General features: G+C 39.9%; 1 protein-coding gene across 1 annotated transcript in view; it reads right to left on the bottom strand.

Moving 5' to 3' along the window:
- The window catches only part of CLEC1A (C-type lectin domain family 1 member A), a 31,697-nt gene extending 16,126 nt beyond the window's left edge, over nucleotides 1-15,571 (bottom strand). The window contains exons 1-3 of the mRNA XM_013008585.2: nucleotides 15,389-15,571; nucleotides 2,404-2,502; nucleotides 212-388 (exon numbers count right to left, since the gene is read on the bottom strand). Coding sequence (XP_012864039.2) covers nucleotides 212-388; nucleotides 2,404-2,502; nucleotides 15,389-15,506 — 394 coding nt within the window. The 5' untranslated portion in view covers nucleotides 15,507-15,571. The remainder of the gene's footprint in view (nucleotides 1-211; nucleotides 389-2,403; nucleotides 2,503-15,388) is intronic.
- Nucleotides 15,572-15,855: the final 284 nt, after the last annotated feature.

The following is a 15,855-nucleotide window of genomic DNA, read 5'->3' as shown; positions in this document are numbered from 1 at the left end:
GATGGCGGCATATGTGCAAATGTGCTTGACATACTGGATGAATGTATGGATTGTGATAAGAGATGTAAGAGCCCCCAATAAAAGTATTTTAAAAAAATAAGAAAAAGGAATAAAATGCATGTTTCTCCATATACACTGATAACATTTTTCACCCTCCGTTGACGAATATTGTGAGGCCAAAGGTAAGACTTGGTGACCCTGGCCGACGTACCTCCAGTTTTGTTATAAAGCTCACGGCAGAGTTTTTCAGCCACACGCTGCACCGTTTCTGCAAGCTTCCGGTTCTTAGTTTGAAGAGATTGCAACTGTTGGGAAAGATTCCCCAATCTTTCTTCCTTCTGAGAGATGCTGTCTTGCTGAGTAATGGACAGCTGATAGAACTGAAAAACTAATCCAAGTCACCAAGTCAGACTGGCAGCTTATGTGTCATAAATCTGTCTTTTTCTACATATGGAGAAGACAAATAGCATATTGCTTAAGATTTCAGGCTCCAGGATCTCAGATTGCCTAGATTCAAATCTGGGTGCTAGTACATAATAAATTGTATGACTTGAAGCAAATTAACTTTTCTAAATCTAGTTTCTTACCTGAAAATGCAGAGTCATAATAGTAGAATCGATTTCAGGAGTAAATTTGTAGATAATGTTACTGCTTAATAAATATTTTATGTAAATTCTCAAATAATTACTCAGGCTGAACTCACAAACTTATATATCATTATATTTCTTTAAAAAGATAAAATACTGGTTGTAAAGCAATAGCTAATAATGTCAAAATTAATTAAAGAAAATAAAGGGTTTGAAAGAAAAACAACAAGAAACTGATGTAGATGTAAGTATAGATGTATTTATTTTTAAATATTAAAATATAAGATACAACAGCAAAAGCTCTAAAATTTGCGAGATGGGGAAGCAAATAGCAATACTAAATAGAAGAAAGTTGCAGAAGATACATTAATTTCACAGCAAAGAATAAACAAAGAGTAGTGCATCACACAATAGAGTATTATTCATTGATAAAGAGAAATGAGAAAACTATAAAAAGATAAGGGAGAAATAATTTTTGCATATTGATAGATTTTTTTAAAATACTAGTTCAAAGAAGATGCATACTGTATGATTTCCACTATATGACTTTCTGTAAAAGACAAAGAGCAGTGGCTTCCAAAGGTCAAGGACAGGGGAGAAATGATGAATAGGTGCAGCATAAACTATTTTAAGACCAGTGAAAGTAATCGACATGCAACCATCATGGATATATGACATACATTTGTCAAAACCCATAGGAGGGTACAAGCACACCCACAAAGGATACTTAATGTAAACTATGCACCTTAGTTAACAATGTATCAATATTGGTGCATCCACTGTAAAAAAGGTACCACGGGAACACAGATGTTCATAATAAGAGCAACAGCGGAGAAAGGAGTAAAGGTAGATGAACACCCTGGACATTGGGGTACACTTTTCCTGCACACCTCAAATTTCTCCATTTAAAAAGCACATTTTTTCCCAAAGGGAAAAAAACAAAAACACTTTCTAGGATTTATTTTCCTGAATCATTCTCTTCAACTGTTTAGGAAACACTGATGTTGGGACTCAATCTGATGAGGCAAACCTTGCCTTTGCTAGTGTGAAATGTAAAAATTTCTGCACTGGCCTTTACCATCTTAATTTTCTTATTTTCCGAAGTTTCCTGCTTAAATGAGTCTGTAAACTTCCAGGCCTTTTGAGCAAACAGCTTAGTGATTTAGGTCCCAGCATGCTTCCTGGCTGACCTGGTGGTTAGCCATCCCCTGTGCCACCAGGCCGCCTTCTCTTCAACCAGTGCTTCTCCACCTTCCGCAAGCCGCAGCCCTTTCTTACAGTTCCTCAGGTTGTGGTGACTCCCCAACCATAAAAGTATGTTCATTGCTACTTCATAACTGTACTTTTGCTACTGTTATGAATCAGGTGACCCTTGTGAAGGGTTGTTCGACCCCAAAGGGGTCGCAACCCACAGGCTGAGAACGGTTGCCTTATACTGACTGGATGGTGTCTAAGTAAAACTTTGTCTCATGGCGCTAGCCCACTGAGCTATGATAAGGAGAGTAAATCCTACAACAGTCCCGCTCTTTGGTGATAGGGAAGAAGGTGAAGCCATGGTTTCACTAAAACTATTTTTGATTTAAATATGTGTGAACAGACATACACAAACATTCTTAACTCAAAATAGGATGTACGGGCCTACTTGTCTAGGGACCACTGCAGTTCAATATTTATTCCAGGACTTGAATCATTGCTTAAATCAGTACCATTTGAATCAGTTGCATCAAATTGTCCCCAGGCTCCAGGACTTAAAATAAAAACAATCCATTACAAGGGGTGATCTCAGGATCATGCCCTAAATCAGAGCCCAACTTACACACAATCCCAAGGGCTGCCAGGCCAGTCAAGAGCACCAAACACAAAGCCAGCAGAGTCAGGGCCATGGGTCGCCAGGTGGAAGAAGGAGCCTTGTGATCTGCAAGGAATAAGAGAAATCTAGGTTAGCAGCAGCAGGTAGAGCAGTTGGTTTTACACAGAAACAAAGTGTACAGTGGAAAACGAACTTCCCCTCTGTCATCTGCTCAATGCCAAGTTCTCTCTCATATAACTTGATTCCTCCTTTTTGTGTGTGGTTTTTTATACCACCCGTGCCTACTATTCTCTAAGTCCAATTTTGCTCTGTGTCAAGTTATACATTATTATCTTTATATGATTGCTCGCAAAACCTTATTTTTGTCAAAATTAGAGATGTGCTGTAAGTGAGAATTGACAAGATAGAAATGGGTAACTCCACAGTTGTACATAGTCTAAATACTGTAAGACCCTGCTCCCAATCAAACTTCTGACCAGTTTCTGTCTCTTCTCAGATAAATGCCCTGCTTATAGTGAATTTCCGTTTTGTCTTTATCTGGCTTAGCACCTTTGTACTCTCTGCACTCCTTAATTCACCCATCAACTATTGGAGGGCTACTTCCTGTTACTCAGTTCCCATCTTCAATGCGCATGCCTGGGTGAGGTGATGAGTCCCTTTATAGCATATCACCTTCTTATGCGTTTGATTTTAAATTTCATTTGGTGATATTTACATGGCTTTTATTTGTTTGGTTTTTATCTGTCTCCTCTTCACAGAATATATATTCCATAAAGGTAATGGGCTGGTCAATCTTGTTCACCACAGTATTGCCAGCACTGTAAACAGCGCCTGATATACAAAGGAAGAATAAATATTCAAATGAGTAAGTGGATGAGTACTTAAATTGAGAAAGACTAATAACAGGGACAGAGCAGCGTCTGCCTGTCTGCTTAGGGGATGAACAAAGGACCCTGTGAAACAAGTGATGAGCAAAGGGGTCTATGAGGACGGGCGTGGTAAACACCTTCACCTTGAAGCCAGGCCCCAGCAAATTCTGATCCAGGACTGTCCTGGAAGATCATTCTGAAACACACTGACCAGAACAGCAGCCCAGAAAAAAACAGAAAGAAAAGATGGATGAGATGTAAGGATGAACTAGCTAACTAAGGAGAAAGCTGCTTGACCATCTGCAGAGTGGCAATCCTCTCCCATTTGAAAGTGTCGTATAAAAACTGGAAGTATTCCCCTGGACAAAGCCCTCACCTCCACTCTCGAGGGGTGACCCGCAAGCGAAGAGTATCTCAACTACTGTCAAGGGGTGCCCTCTCACCTTTCCAGGGGGATTGCTTCATTTCTTTTAAAGTGACTCTGTGCTTTAATTAACGTGTGGCTTAAAGCATTGCCTGTGTGTGTGCGCGCGCGTGTGCGCGTTAGAGAGAGACAGAGACAGAGCATGCGCGAGTGAGCTCGGCTTATCAAATTGAACCCTGACAAATTATGAGGGTTCAGAAATTGGAAGTTCCCCTGTCGGAACAGCCAGGGAACCGAACTTCGCAATGCACATTCCCTAAGCTCTGGATTGACCCAGCAGCTGCGTCACTGGGCTCAGGCGTGGGAATAACGGTGAGGATGACGCAGGACTGTGCAGTGCTTTGTTTGGCACAGGGTTTCTAGGGGTTTCAGCTGACTCTATGGCACACAACAACAACAACGTGTGTACATTTTAAAAAGACAGAGAATTCTCTAAAATGAAAGTTTATACTTTGACTTTTAATATCAATTGTTTTTAGCCATCTGTTCTGTCAGCAGAGGGCAGACTCAGCTAAACACATGGCCAAGCCATATTATTTTCTATACACTAAATGTATGAGAGTTTGTATTCTGAAAGAGAATTGCTTTCCCTCATTTGCTCCGATTAGCTGATTATTGTAGTTCGAATTTTCCTTTCCATGGGTTGACCCTTGGGACATTTCACAACATGTAAAGGAATGGAAACAGGCAGAATATAGCTGAAGTTAGGCCTCTTTTCCACAAACCCTATGTTTTTCTAAAGTCTGCATGTCTCCTTCAAAGTTACCCAGTGTATGATGTCCGCAGACACAGTGTTTCTGGGACCCCACTGTCCACAGTGGCTTTTTCTCCGTTGCACTGACCATCGACTACATTACATCTGTGATTTGCTTCTTTTGATTTGTATCTCTTGTCCCTTCTTTAAAAGAATCATGTGTTTGTTTAATTGCTACTTTATCCTAGAACAGAAGCCTTTGGCTGAAACACAAGAGCTCAATTAATGTTGGAAAAATAAATAAACCAAGATGTCTGTTATAAAGAACCGTTAATATGCTTACCTGTTTGAATCTGCCCACAGGCACCTCAGAAGAAAGACATGACCATTTATTTCTGAAAATTCAGCCACTGACCCCTATGGAGTACAGTTCTAACATCTGTGCATGGGTGTCCATGAATCAGAATGGCTTCCGTGGAACTAATACAGACACGGATACAATTTCTCCAGCTGCTTTGTAAGAGCACACCTCTTAAAGACATAAAAAAACAAAGAAACCTATCTCTTTAATGTTCACTAGTCTCGTGGCCCAAAAGAGAAATAGTATAAAGAAGGTAAAGAAGGAGAAGAACCCAGTTATAATTAATTATCAATCCCTAAGGAGCCCTGGTGCATAGTGGTTATGTGTTAGGCCACAATCCACACGGTCAGCAGTTCAAAACCACCAGCAGCTCTAAGGAAGCAAGGCAAGGCTGTCTCCTCCTGTAAACAGTTACCATCTCGGAAACCCCAGGGAGTCACTAAGAATCAGCGTGGACTCACGGCAGGGAGTTTGGTTTTGGGTTGTTATTGATGGCTAAAATGAAGTGCTTTTGCTTGCGTGATCCAGGTGTTCAGGGAATTTTGTGGCCAAAGGATGAAAGAGAGTGAATCCAAGCTTGACTCAGAGGTGAGGCCCGGACATTGGGAACATTATTCAGTAGAGGTTATATTACATCCAGGAGAAAAACAAATGCATGCCTCTTTGTTGGGGTGGCCTCTAGGACAGAAAAAGAGATTCTGCTTAACTCCTACTAATGTTTTCATTCTCATACTAATGTTTCATTTCAAACGATTCCTCGTTGTTTCAAATTCCCTTCCAAGGTTCTTCTTTCCCTGGTCAAATTCAGAGATTTTCCTGCTTTGGATGATTTGAACGTCTGTTCTCCCTTCCCTTCACACTGGCTTCCGCCTCATCTCATCTACAGACATTGTGAAGGTTGCTCCAAGGAGTTGCTAAGGTGGTTTGACCGTTTCCTAAGAAACCAGCCTCAGCCAAAGCCAAGAGGTGAAAGTTCCTGTATTTCTTTCTCTCTGATGGCATTTCTCCCTCAAGATATTTTCTCCTAACTGTGGGTCTTCTCTTTCCGAGTTTTCTTCCAAATGCCCTGGATGTTAATGAGGTCTCCCTCAAGGGACCACCCCACCCTAGAACAAGACAGCTTTGCACAAAAATATGCTGCCTAGGAGGTGCTCCCGCTTGGTTTGGCTTTATCATGATTTTATTTGGGGGAAGAGAACTCTTTGCTGTCTCCTGAGGCTTGTTTAGCAAAGAGGTGTGGACAAGCCTAGGAATGATATAAACATCCCTAGGAATAATTAGATATATATAGAAAACAAACATCCCTTTCCTGTACCCTATTACCATAACCATACGATAAAAGGCTATAGAGCCAAGGTCAAGTTCTGCATACACACTCCTTTGTTGTTACAAGAAACTTTACAGATAAAGAGAGATGTCATTCTAAGTATTTACTCTGAGTCATTCATCAGAGAGGGAGAAGTTTGTTCTCCTTTATGCCCAGGGCCTACAAAGCATGACGCAGACATTATCTCTTGGTATGTCTGAAATGCACGGGGTCTTAATACTTGAAAAGTCTCAGAGTATCAATAGTTTGTTCAAGTCACATTGCTAGCGAGTGACAGAGTCACGATTCGATCCTGAGGTTTCTGTGTTTACCAACTCAATTCCTTACTAATCAGAATTCCCAGAGACAATGAAGATAACAACAACAAAAACGTTACTATATACTTTATTCCAGTTCACAGTGACCCCATATTAGGTTTCTGAAGCTTTAAATCTATAAAGAATTGCAGGCAGCTTCATCTTTCTCCCAGGGAGCAGCTGCTGGTTTTGAACTGCCAATCTTATCTAACAATTTGGTGGCCAGGTACACACTTCAAAAAACACTTATCTCATTCTTTGAGATCACTGTGTTTTCAACACTTTTCAGTCAAAGGACATTGTTCATCTATAGCTGACTTCTATTCATCTTTTAATTTAAAAACTTTTCTTTACAACAGCTTCTCTTCATCACTGAAAGCCTCTCATAAGTCCAGTCTACCTCTCCATGGTTTAAGATTCAATAGTTTGAGGGTGCTATTCTGTGTCCCTGAAAATCCAGGTTTCCTTTTCCTTAAAAGTCCATTCCAAATGATTTCTATTTTGATGCCATTTAAAAAGTGCCCCTTGTGTTCCCCATTCTCTCAAGTGTACAGACACAAGAATATAAGAGCTCTTTCTAAAATGTCATTGACTTCTCTCACAGCAATTAGAAGATTCATTCTGTCTTCCATTTGCACAAAGCACAGGTAAATTGATTTTATAATCCTATCAGGTAGTTATAGTTCTTGAGATACAGTTAAAAATAGCATTACTAGTAGTAATTGATAACATTCCTTGAGCCCTGGAGCTAAATGCCTTCTGTAAAGTATCTCTCATCTCACCTCTAAGAGATAAACAGTTTCATTAGTCCCCATTTTACAGTGTAATAACTGAGTCTTAGAAGGGTCAGATATACCTCAGGATACAGAGGTACTGCTAAAAATATTACCGAGTGTGTTGTATATGTTGTAATATGTTTTTCAGCTCTCCTAAAAATCATCCAGAAAGGGAGTAGTTTTGCACTACATTTGGATGCAAATTTGTAAGCACCAAATAATCAACTTGTTCAATATTGCAAAGGCAACAATGGATAGAACAAGAAGTATTGCCCAAGCACTCTGATTCCAAAGAGGAAAATTTTAAATCATTTTGTCACCCTCCTAAACAAATCTCATAATAATGGTTTCCCTTGTTCGGCAGTCTCATCACGGAAGTCCACAAAATGGAACGATAGAAAAGAGTTGTTATGCTATTTGTCCCACTTTTCACTTTCATCTCAGTAACAGCTGGATTAAGCCATACATCCTCCATTTAATTTCCTAAAATATATATTTGATCAAGCTGCCAGGATACAAGGCCTTATTTTTAAGGTGTTTTCCAAAATTTTCCTCATATGCCTCTTCCCATTGAGGATTTCATTTCTCAATCCAATGGCCTTTTCAGTAGATAAATCCATGAATTACTTTATCCTGATGTAAATTTAATCCCAAACTGTCATATCCTCCTTCCCTTCTAAGCTAATTCTTTTCTTTAACTTTACTTCTTAAAAACCGTTCTTCTGCATGTGCACCATGCTAGTTCTTAACCCTCGGCTTTTATTTTGCACATGTGGTCTGTGTAACCAGATGTTCACCCAGTGACCTTCTTTCTGTCCAGAAAACCTGGCCTCAGCCCTGAAGACCCAGGTTAGGCAGTACCTGCTCTAGGAAGGCCCACATCATTAAAGCCAGTCAGCTATTCACTCACTCTTTCCTATGTGCATCGGTGCCCCCCTCCATGTCTTCAATGGCTGTAAATAAAATATATTACAGCTATTGGTTTAGAATGATCACTTTCATTGCATAAGCACCCCAGAAACAGGGACGCTTCTGTGTCTACATGTTTTGTACTTAATGGATATGCTTTAAAGGTTCTTTTATGTAATAATTTATTATTAATTGGGAATTAATCCATATATCATATTAATCCATAGGTTTGCATTAATCAGATTTGAGTTAGGGGATTATGCTTTAATTGAGGAAATGGAGCTGAAAATCTAGGGAGAAAGGAATAATATTGGTATTCGACTTGAATAGGGCAAACATGGAACTTGAACTGATAATTTAAAAAAAATTTTTTAAGCCAAGCACTTTTTTCATGTCCTTTTAATGGGATCACATTTGACCTCCAGCATGAATTTTGGAGCAACAATTAAAGCTCTCCCTCCATTATCCTGTTAATATAATGTGTGCCAGCATTTATTTTTAAGCTCTAAAATGATCTTTAAAAAAGGACTTTGCGTGGTGTAGGTTACCAGTTTGACTGCTAGCCACAAATCAGTGGTTTGACCCCACTAGCTGCTCTGCTCCTAAAATATTGGTAGCCTCAGAAACCTGCAGCAACACTCCTCGCTTGCCCTATAGAAATTGTGATGAATCAGAATTGACTCAATGACAGTGAGTTTTGAGTTTGACAAGTTAAAAAAAAAAAGCCCTCTCTCATCCCTGTAATATACCTCAGTAGTAACCACCTCTTCTCTTTACAATCAGGTTTCTCAAACTGCTACTAATCAAAAATCACCAATAATTTCCTTTCTCCTTATTGCCAAAATAATATTTTCTTTTGCCTGATGCTTACTTGAACCTTTAAAAATAAAGTCCACTGACCACTTTATTAACATTAACACATCTATTATTCTTGAAGGTATTGCCTGCTGCTTTCTTGGTTTCTTGCTTGTCTATTGTCGGCTGCCTTACTCTCTTGGCCCTTCTATCATGCTAACTCAGTGGCTCTCCACCTTCCTCATACCGTGACCCTTTCATACAGTTCCTCATGTTTTGATGACCCCCCAACCATAACATTATTCTCATTGCTACTTCATCACTGTCATTTTGCTACAGTTATGAATCGGGTGACCCCTGTGAAAGGGTTCAATCCCCAAAGGGGTTGTGACTCACAGGTTGGGAATCATTCTCAGTAACTTTGATAGAACTCTCTTCCTCTCCATGGTTGACACTCCCTCAGATTCTCTCCTAGCACTTGTGTCTTTTTATGTTTTTACATAAGCACAAACTCCCTATACATACGCAGCTCAGAATTCTGCATGCCCTTCCACCCCCAGGTGCCTCAAATGAAAGTAAATGTATAGTCTTTTCTATTACTCTCAGAGCTCCTACTTCAATTAATGGCAACAGCATCTGCATTACACCAGGCAGAACCAAGTCAACTTAAAGCCTCTCTTCCCTTATCTTCTCACATGTAGCTCATGTCTAATACTATAAACGCCACCTGCTCGACATTTGTTTTCATGTCAGAGTCCTACCATAATACCTCAGATTATAATCCTCTAATTTCATGCCTCAATTAGTACAAAAACCAGTTATCAGCTGATCTTTGAATTCATCCTCCCCATCGCAGCCAAGATGGTCTTCCAAAATCACCAACTGACTGTTACTCTCAGTTTAAAATCCCCCCAAGACTTCAATTTTATATAATGCATAGATGCATAGACTCAATATGAGAATAAAGGCCCTTCCTAACTTTCCAGTTTTACTTCTTTCCAATTGTTCCTTCAAACTCTAGACTGAGCCAAAGTATGTTACTTATGTTTATCTGAAAACCCGGAGGTTACTTTTAACCACCCTGATTTCCTTCTTGTGTCTGTTTGTCCATGGTATCCCCCATTTCCCTCAATATCACCCCCTCAATTCCTGCCACATGTTAAAACCAGCTCTTCTTGATAGCCTTTCCCTCTGTGAAAACTTTATTGACTTCCTTTCTCCTTCTATCAGTACAAGCTAGAACTGAGCAAACTATCCATGGAATCACTCACACGTTTTTATTGTAACACCTCAGTCCCTCTATTTTCTTAGGAGGGAATTGTGTTGGGCAATAAACTGTCTCATTAAAAAGCGATCATATCATAAATAGCATTGGACTCTGAGTACTGTGAATGTACTTGGCATAACATTACTCCAAACAAGTTTTTGGAAAGATGATAACAGGATATTGCCTTTCATTTTTACTTTCTACCTTCTGAATTTTCAACATATCTTGATTCAAGCATATTTTGCACATTTAAAAGAAAGAAAGAAAAATAATCTCTTTCTGTTAACTCCAAAGAAAAAAATTTTAGATCACCCACTCATAATTGTGCCACAACTTAAGGATGAGGGTGAATAATTCATGTTGCAAAAAAAAAATCCCAAGAGTGATCTCTTTGCTCATTATTTTATCAGTAAATTTATATCAAACCTCTTTATCTAAGAAATAAATAGCAGGGGATGGGAGCTTCTACATTCTAGAGGAGGAACTGGTGTTTCTATTAGTGGGTGTGGTGGGTAAATGGGGAGGAGCAACAATGATCATAGGGAACCTAAGGGGAGAATAAATCTGGTTCTATGGTCCTGAGTAGACACTGTGAATATGTCACTACTCAACTAGCAGTCAACTGCACCATGGACTGGGCACTATGATGGCCTTAGCATCCCCCAAGGGCCAGACCAGAAGGAGTCCATGTGGAAGCCTGACTGAACAAACTGGGCCTTACCTCAAAATTACTTAGACCCTTGAATTTAGGACTGAAATACCCTGATGGCAGAGGATGCAAGGGATGGCCATCCCAAAGAAGAAGACCCAGAACCACCATTTAGTTGGTCCCTCAATGCTCCACTGGCCTTAATATGACAAGTTAGGCCTGAGACACAAGGGTCTACATTTATGAAAGATGATACAGGAAATTTTCCCCTAGCACCAATCCCCATGCTCAATGTAAACAGAGCTCAATCAGTTAATAAATCAGTTTGTACAAAGCAGCAATTGATGGATTGCAGGTTTCAGTTGGACTCACATAAACCCCTAATAACAACAGTACCTTAAATTTTATGTGATTGGATAAATTACTGGTGTTATCAATGCAATCACATTATACACTAGGGATAATTGACAATGTTTTCCTATTTGTTTTCTTTTGTTTTTTGTTTTGTTTCTTTGTTTTATAGGTTGCTGTTGTTGATGACAATGATCTTGTTAGTTCTGGTTTTGTTTGTTGTTTTTGTCATAATATGACCACCAAAGTAAACCAGAATCATTTACAATTGGGGACAAGCAGATAGATTCTGGGTTCCCACATAATTCTAGCCCCAATCTAAGAACAATTAGTTCTGATAACATGGCCCTACTCCATACTCACCTTCATGAAGAGATCACTGAAGATAAGGGTGCTACAGAAAGTGTAGGGAAGAAAGCAGATGGTGCCCAGCTATCAATTGGAATAGTGTCTGGGGGCTTAGAGGCTTGTATTCAAACAAGCAGTTATGAAAGTGAGGTGTCAACTAAGTTCTCACGGAAAACACATCAGCTTGTGTCATTCAAAGATGACAATAACAAAATTCAAATATGGTGAAAGCAAAAGTATCAGAGCTTACATTGTGAACAGCCAAAATGTAGCAGGCTACAGAGCCAAAATCCATCTAAAGACTATGTAGTCAGATTGAGCCTCTGGCATATCCCCTCTGGCCACAGGCAAAGATAGCTTTACTACCAGAGATCAGACAGAGATAATGGTAAACTTGATTATGGTCAATATGATATATGGTCAGTTGACCTCTCTCTTGACCCAGCCTGAATTTGCTCTATGCTCAGATTTTCTTGATTCTTCCAAGAAATAAATTTGTTCTCTAGCTTTCTTAATATCGCTGGTGAATTTTTCTTTATTTTTATCTTTTTATTATTATTGGTGCTGTCTTATTTCTGTTTTGTCCTGTTATTTTATTGTTTTGGTTATGTGTCCCAGATTAGGAAGCACAGAAGGACAGGATGCATAGAGACAATAACTGATGCAATGGTTTACCAGGAAGGGGGAGGGAAGGGGAAGGGGAATTGGCGAGCTATCAGTGGCTGTGAGAGTGGGGAGGGAGCACTAGAGCTGATTGAGATGATATATGTACAATTTTTTTAGAAGTGATTAACTATGGAAGTTTATGACATTTGAATATTATATTAAGAAAACTACTTATAAAAAATGAAAGAAAGAAAAGGGACCATAGGCACCATGGGTGAAGGAGAGAGAATTTTCACTCAGGGACATCAAGTTCATTTTAATGGTAGTGGAACAATTTGGAGAGGAATCACAATAATGGCAGTACAACACAAAGATAAGCAATGGTACTGAATTATACATGTAGAGGTTGTTGAATTGGTGAATGTTCTGTTGTGAAATTGTTGTGCCAAAATTTTCAAAAAAAATTACATGAATAACAATGAGTACAGGGAGAAAGAAAATGTTCTACACTTGATTGTGGTAAAGATTGTACAACTCTTCTTGGCGATGGTTGATCTGCTGAATTGTATGATGTGGATGAAGCACCAATAAAACTGTTCTGGAAAAAGAAAGAAATAGTTCCCTATAATAACACTCAAGAGGCTTAGTGGCACATGGGCTGCTAGCCAGTTGGTGCAGGTTGGTGTTTCAAAGTCACCAGCCACTCTTTAGGTATAAATTTAGGCAGTCTGTTTCTGTCACAACTGGGGCAGTTCTGTTAAGTCCTGAATCAAAATTATCTTAATAGCCATGGGTGTGAGTTTTAAAATGGCATTTTAAATGGAAACAAGGTATCATACATGTAGTAGAAGATAACTGTTTCCAGATGTGTGCCCTTTTGTAAACTGCACCCCTACTGCTTCAATTCCCATTTCTTACAAAGAGACAGCCAAATGCTGGAGTTAGTGTTCTATCATGTTCTGACTCCTTCTCCACCCTCCACCTTAGCATAATTTATTTGTACACCCTGTTCCCTGGTTATGCTGATCACTAACCTCTGTGAGAGTTCCTGCCTCCAGTCAAAGATGAAAAATGAAGCTATACACAAGCTTTTCCAAGCCACACCCTACGGAGTTGACCCCTTGTACGAGTTGTTGGAAGAAAGCACAGCGTATCCTATTACACATATCCTGTGAAGACAGAAGCTGACATCCCTGCCTTTGTCATTCCGCTTCACATAAGAACACTGGAAATTCCCTAGAACCTCGAACAGCTTACTGGGAGTTTAGGAACCAAGCTTCTATCAACAGAAATGAATGCTTTAGGAATTGCCAAGGAATAGAAAAAACAACCAGAAAAAACAATTGCCACAGGGTAAATTCCTCCTTGTGAACCTATCATACTAGGTAGCACACCTTCCTGGGTTTCCAAGGCTCTGATTGGTTGTCATGGGAGCAGACTGCTCCATCTTTTTTCTCACAGTGCAGCTAGTGGATTTGAACAGCTGAATCCTCAGATAGCAGCTGAGCACTTAACCTCTGAACCACTAGGAATCCCTGTAATGGAATAGAGTGAAAGAAGACTCATATTTTTGGAGTGTCTCTGATGCATCCAGCACTTCACATACTTTTCCAAATTAAACATTTGTTGTTGTTTTTAGTTGTCCTTGAGTAGGACATGACTCATGTTGACTCTAAACAACAGAACGCACTGCTAACGATTCCTGAGTCATTCCAATAATCTGTTGTAGATCTGACCACTGCGATCCATTCTGGTTTTTAGAAGTAGATCAGCAGCCCTTCTTCCTAGTCTGTCTTAGTCTGGAAGTCATCTGAAACCTCTATAGTACCGTAAGAGCACCCAAGCCTCCACTGACAGGTACATGAGGGTTGAGCATGAGGTATAATGGCCAGGGATTGGACCCTGCTCTCCAACATGGGAGGTGGGAATTCTATCACTGGACCACCATTGCCTTCATAAACAACAGGTACTAGAGGTTTTGTTAGTTCTGCTTTACAATAAAAACCAAACTCACGGCCAAAGAGTCATTTTCAATTCATAGTGTACCCATAGGACAGAGCAAAATTGACCCTTGTGGTTTCTGAGACTGGAATTCTTTACAGGAGTAGAAAGCCTCATCTTTCTCCAGGCATGTGGCTGATGGTTTCAAACTTTTGACCTGGAGTTTAGCAGCACAATGCCTAACCACGACACCACCCATGCTCCTTTTTCACTTACAATAGTTCAAATTAAGATGAAGAAAACTATGCGGAACATAATAAGCTTTTACCATCATATATATTTTATAAATAAGGAACCTAAAATCCAAGGATATATAAATAACTTGTCCAAGTTTACACTTAGTAATTAGTATACTTGTTACTAGAAACTAGACCTGCTTATATGATAGTGTAAAATTCTTTCACTATAGTTCAAGTGAAATTTCCATCTTAGATTGGCTGAGCTACCCAGGAAATAAGACCTTTCACTGTGAGTGCCAATTTTCTCTTCTCCATCAATGGGGGGGCGGGGGGCAGGTGGGAGAAAGGAAAAGAAACACACTTCATTACTAAGACATAAATCATTAAAGACTGAATGTCCCTCCAATAAAATATTGTCATAATTTGATTCCATTATGCCACTAATATTCTGGAGGACTTCATAGAGCTAAAGGGTATAGAGATAAGGTACATTTCATCTGAGGCCGCTTTTTTATGAGCAAATCACAGAACTTCAGAGCTGAAGGGACAATAGAAAGCATTTGTTTCAATCTCACATCACAGATGACAAAACTGACCACCTGAGTTGGATATGAATATCTCAAGGATTAGTAACTCCAAAGTGTAAGATTATTATAACAAAGAACCATGTGTCTGACAATCTCACTCTGACACCATTAAGTTCAAAAGTACACAAAAGGTAATTTTTAATAAAGTTCTATTTACTAATCAGATACCGGAAGGTAAAAAGAAACACGAGATTTGTTCTTCACTGGGAGGTGGGAAGGGGAAGAGTTTGCTTTAATTTTATACACAGTCTCATGGTTATATGCCAAACGTGCATGATAGAGAAAGCAACACATCCTCTACTGCAATTATGCCCTTACTCTGCCAGTCCTGGTAGCTCAGTAGAAGATACGTCTGTGTACACTCAGCTTCAGTGTTCAGATGTATATAGATGTGGCACACAGATTATCAAGTGTGTGCAGCACACAATTACTATAAACAATAAAAGCATTTCCTTCTCTCCAAATTCCACAATTCACTGAGACATATCCTCAGCTCTTGCTATTCTCAAGAGCCCTGTTCTCTCTCTCTCTGGACTCAGGGAGTCAGCGTACCTGCTTGCTGAGGTCCTTCCAGGCGTCGGGTTACCGTAGACGCGTGAGAATGTAGGCTTAGGGTGGTGCCCCCATCATCATCTAGCATGTCCCTTGTGCTGCTGTACTTGGCATGCATCTGGAAGCTGGCAGGGCTAAGACAGAGTTGTGGCCGTGTGGGTATTGTGAGAGCGTCTAGGAGCCCCGGCACTGAAAGACATTCCCAAAGTTTGCCTCTCCTGAAAGTAGCAGGGGAATCTCTGGCTCAAGTTCCTGCCCGCTGAGACCCAGCCCCTTTCCAGTGAGCTCATACTCTGAATGCCAAATTGGTCTGGCTGAGGGGAAGTAGCAAGTGTTTTCATGAATACTGTCTCTGAGATGTGTGTGGGCATGGCAGTGAGCTCTTTCCCACTTTCATCCTTTCAATTAGCAGATGAGCACACAGCCCAATGCTACCAGGACTCCTTCACATTATATCCACTGCCATC

This window comes from Echinops telfairi, unplaced genomic scaffold, assembly GCF_000313985.2.
Source record: "Echinops telfairi isolate 266 unplaced genomic scaffold, ASM31398v2 ScPeMD7_1957;HRSCAF=2489, whole genome shotgun sequence".
In the NCBI taxonomy this organism is placed as follows: domain Eukaryota; kingdom Metazoa; phylum Chordata; class Mammalia; order Afrosoricida; family Tenrecidae; genus Echinops; species Echinops telfairi.
This window is presented reverse-complemented; position numbering and strand designations above follow the sequence as displayed.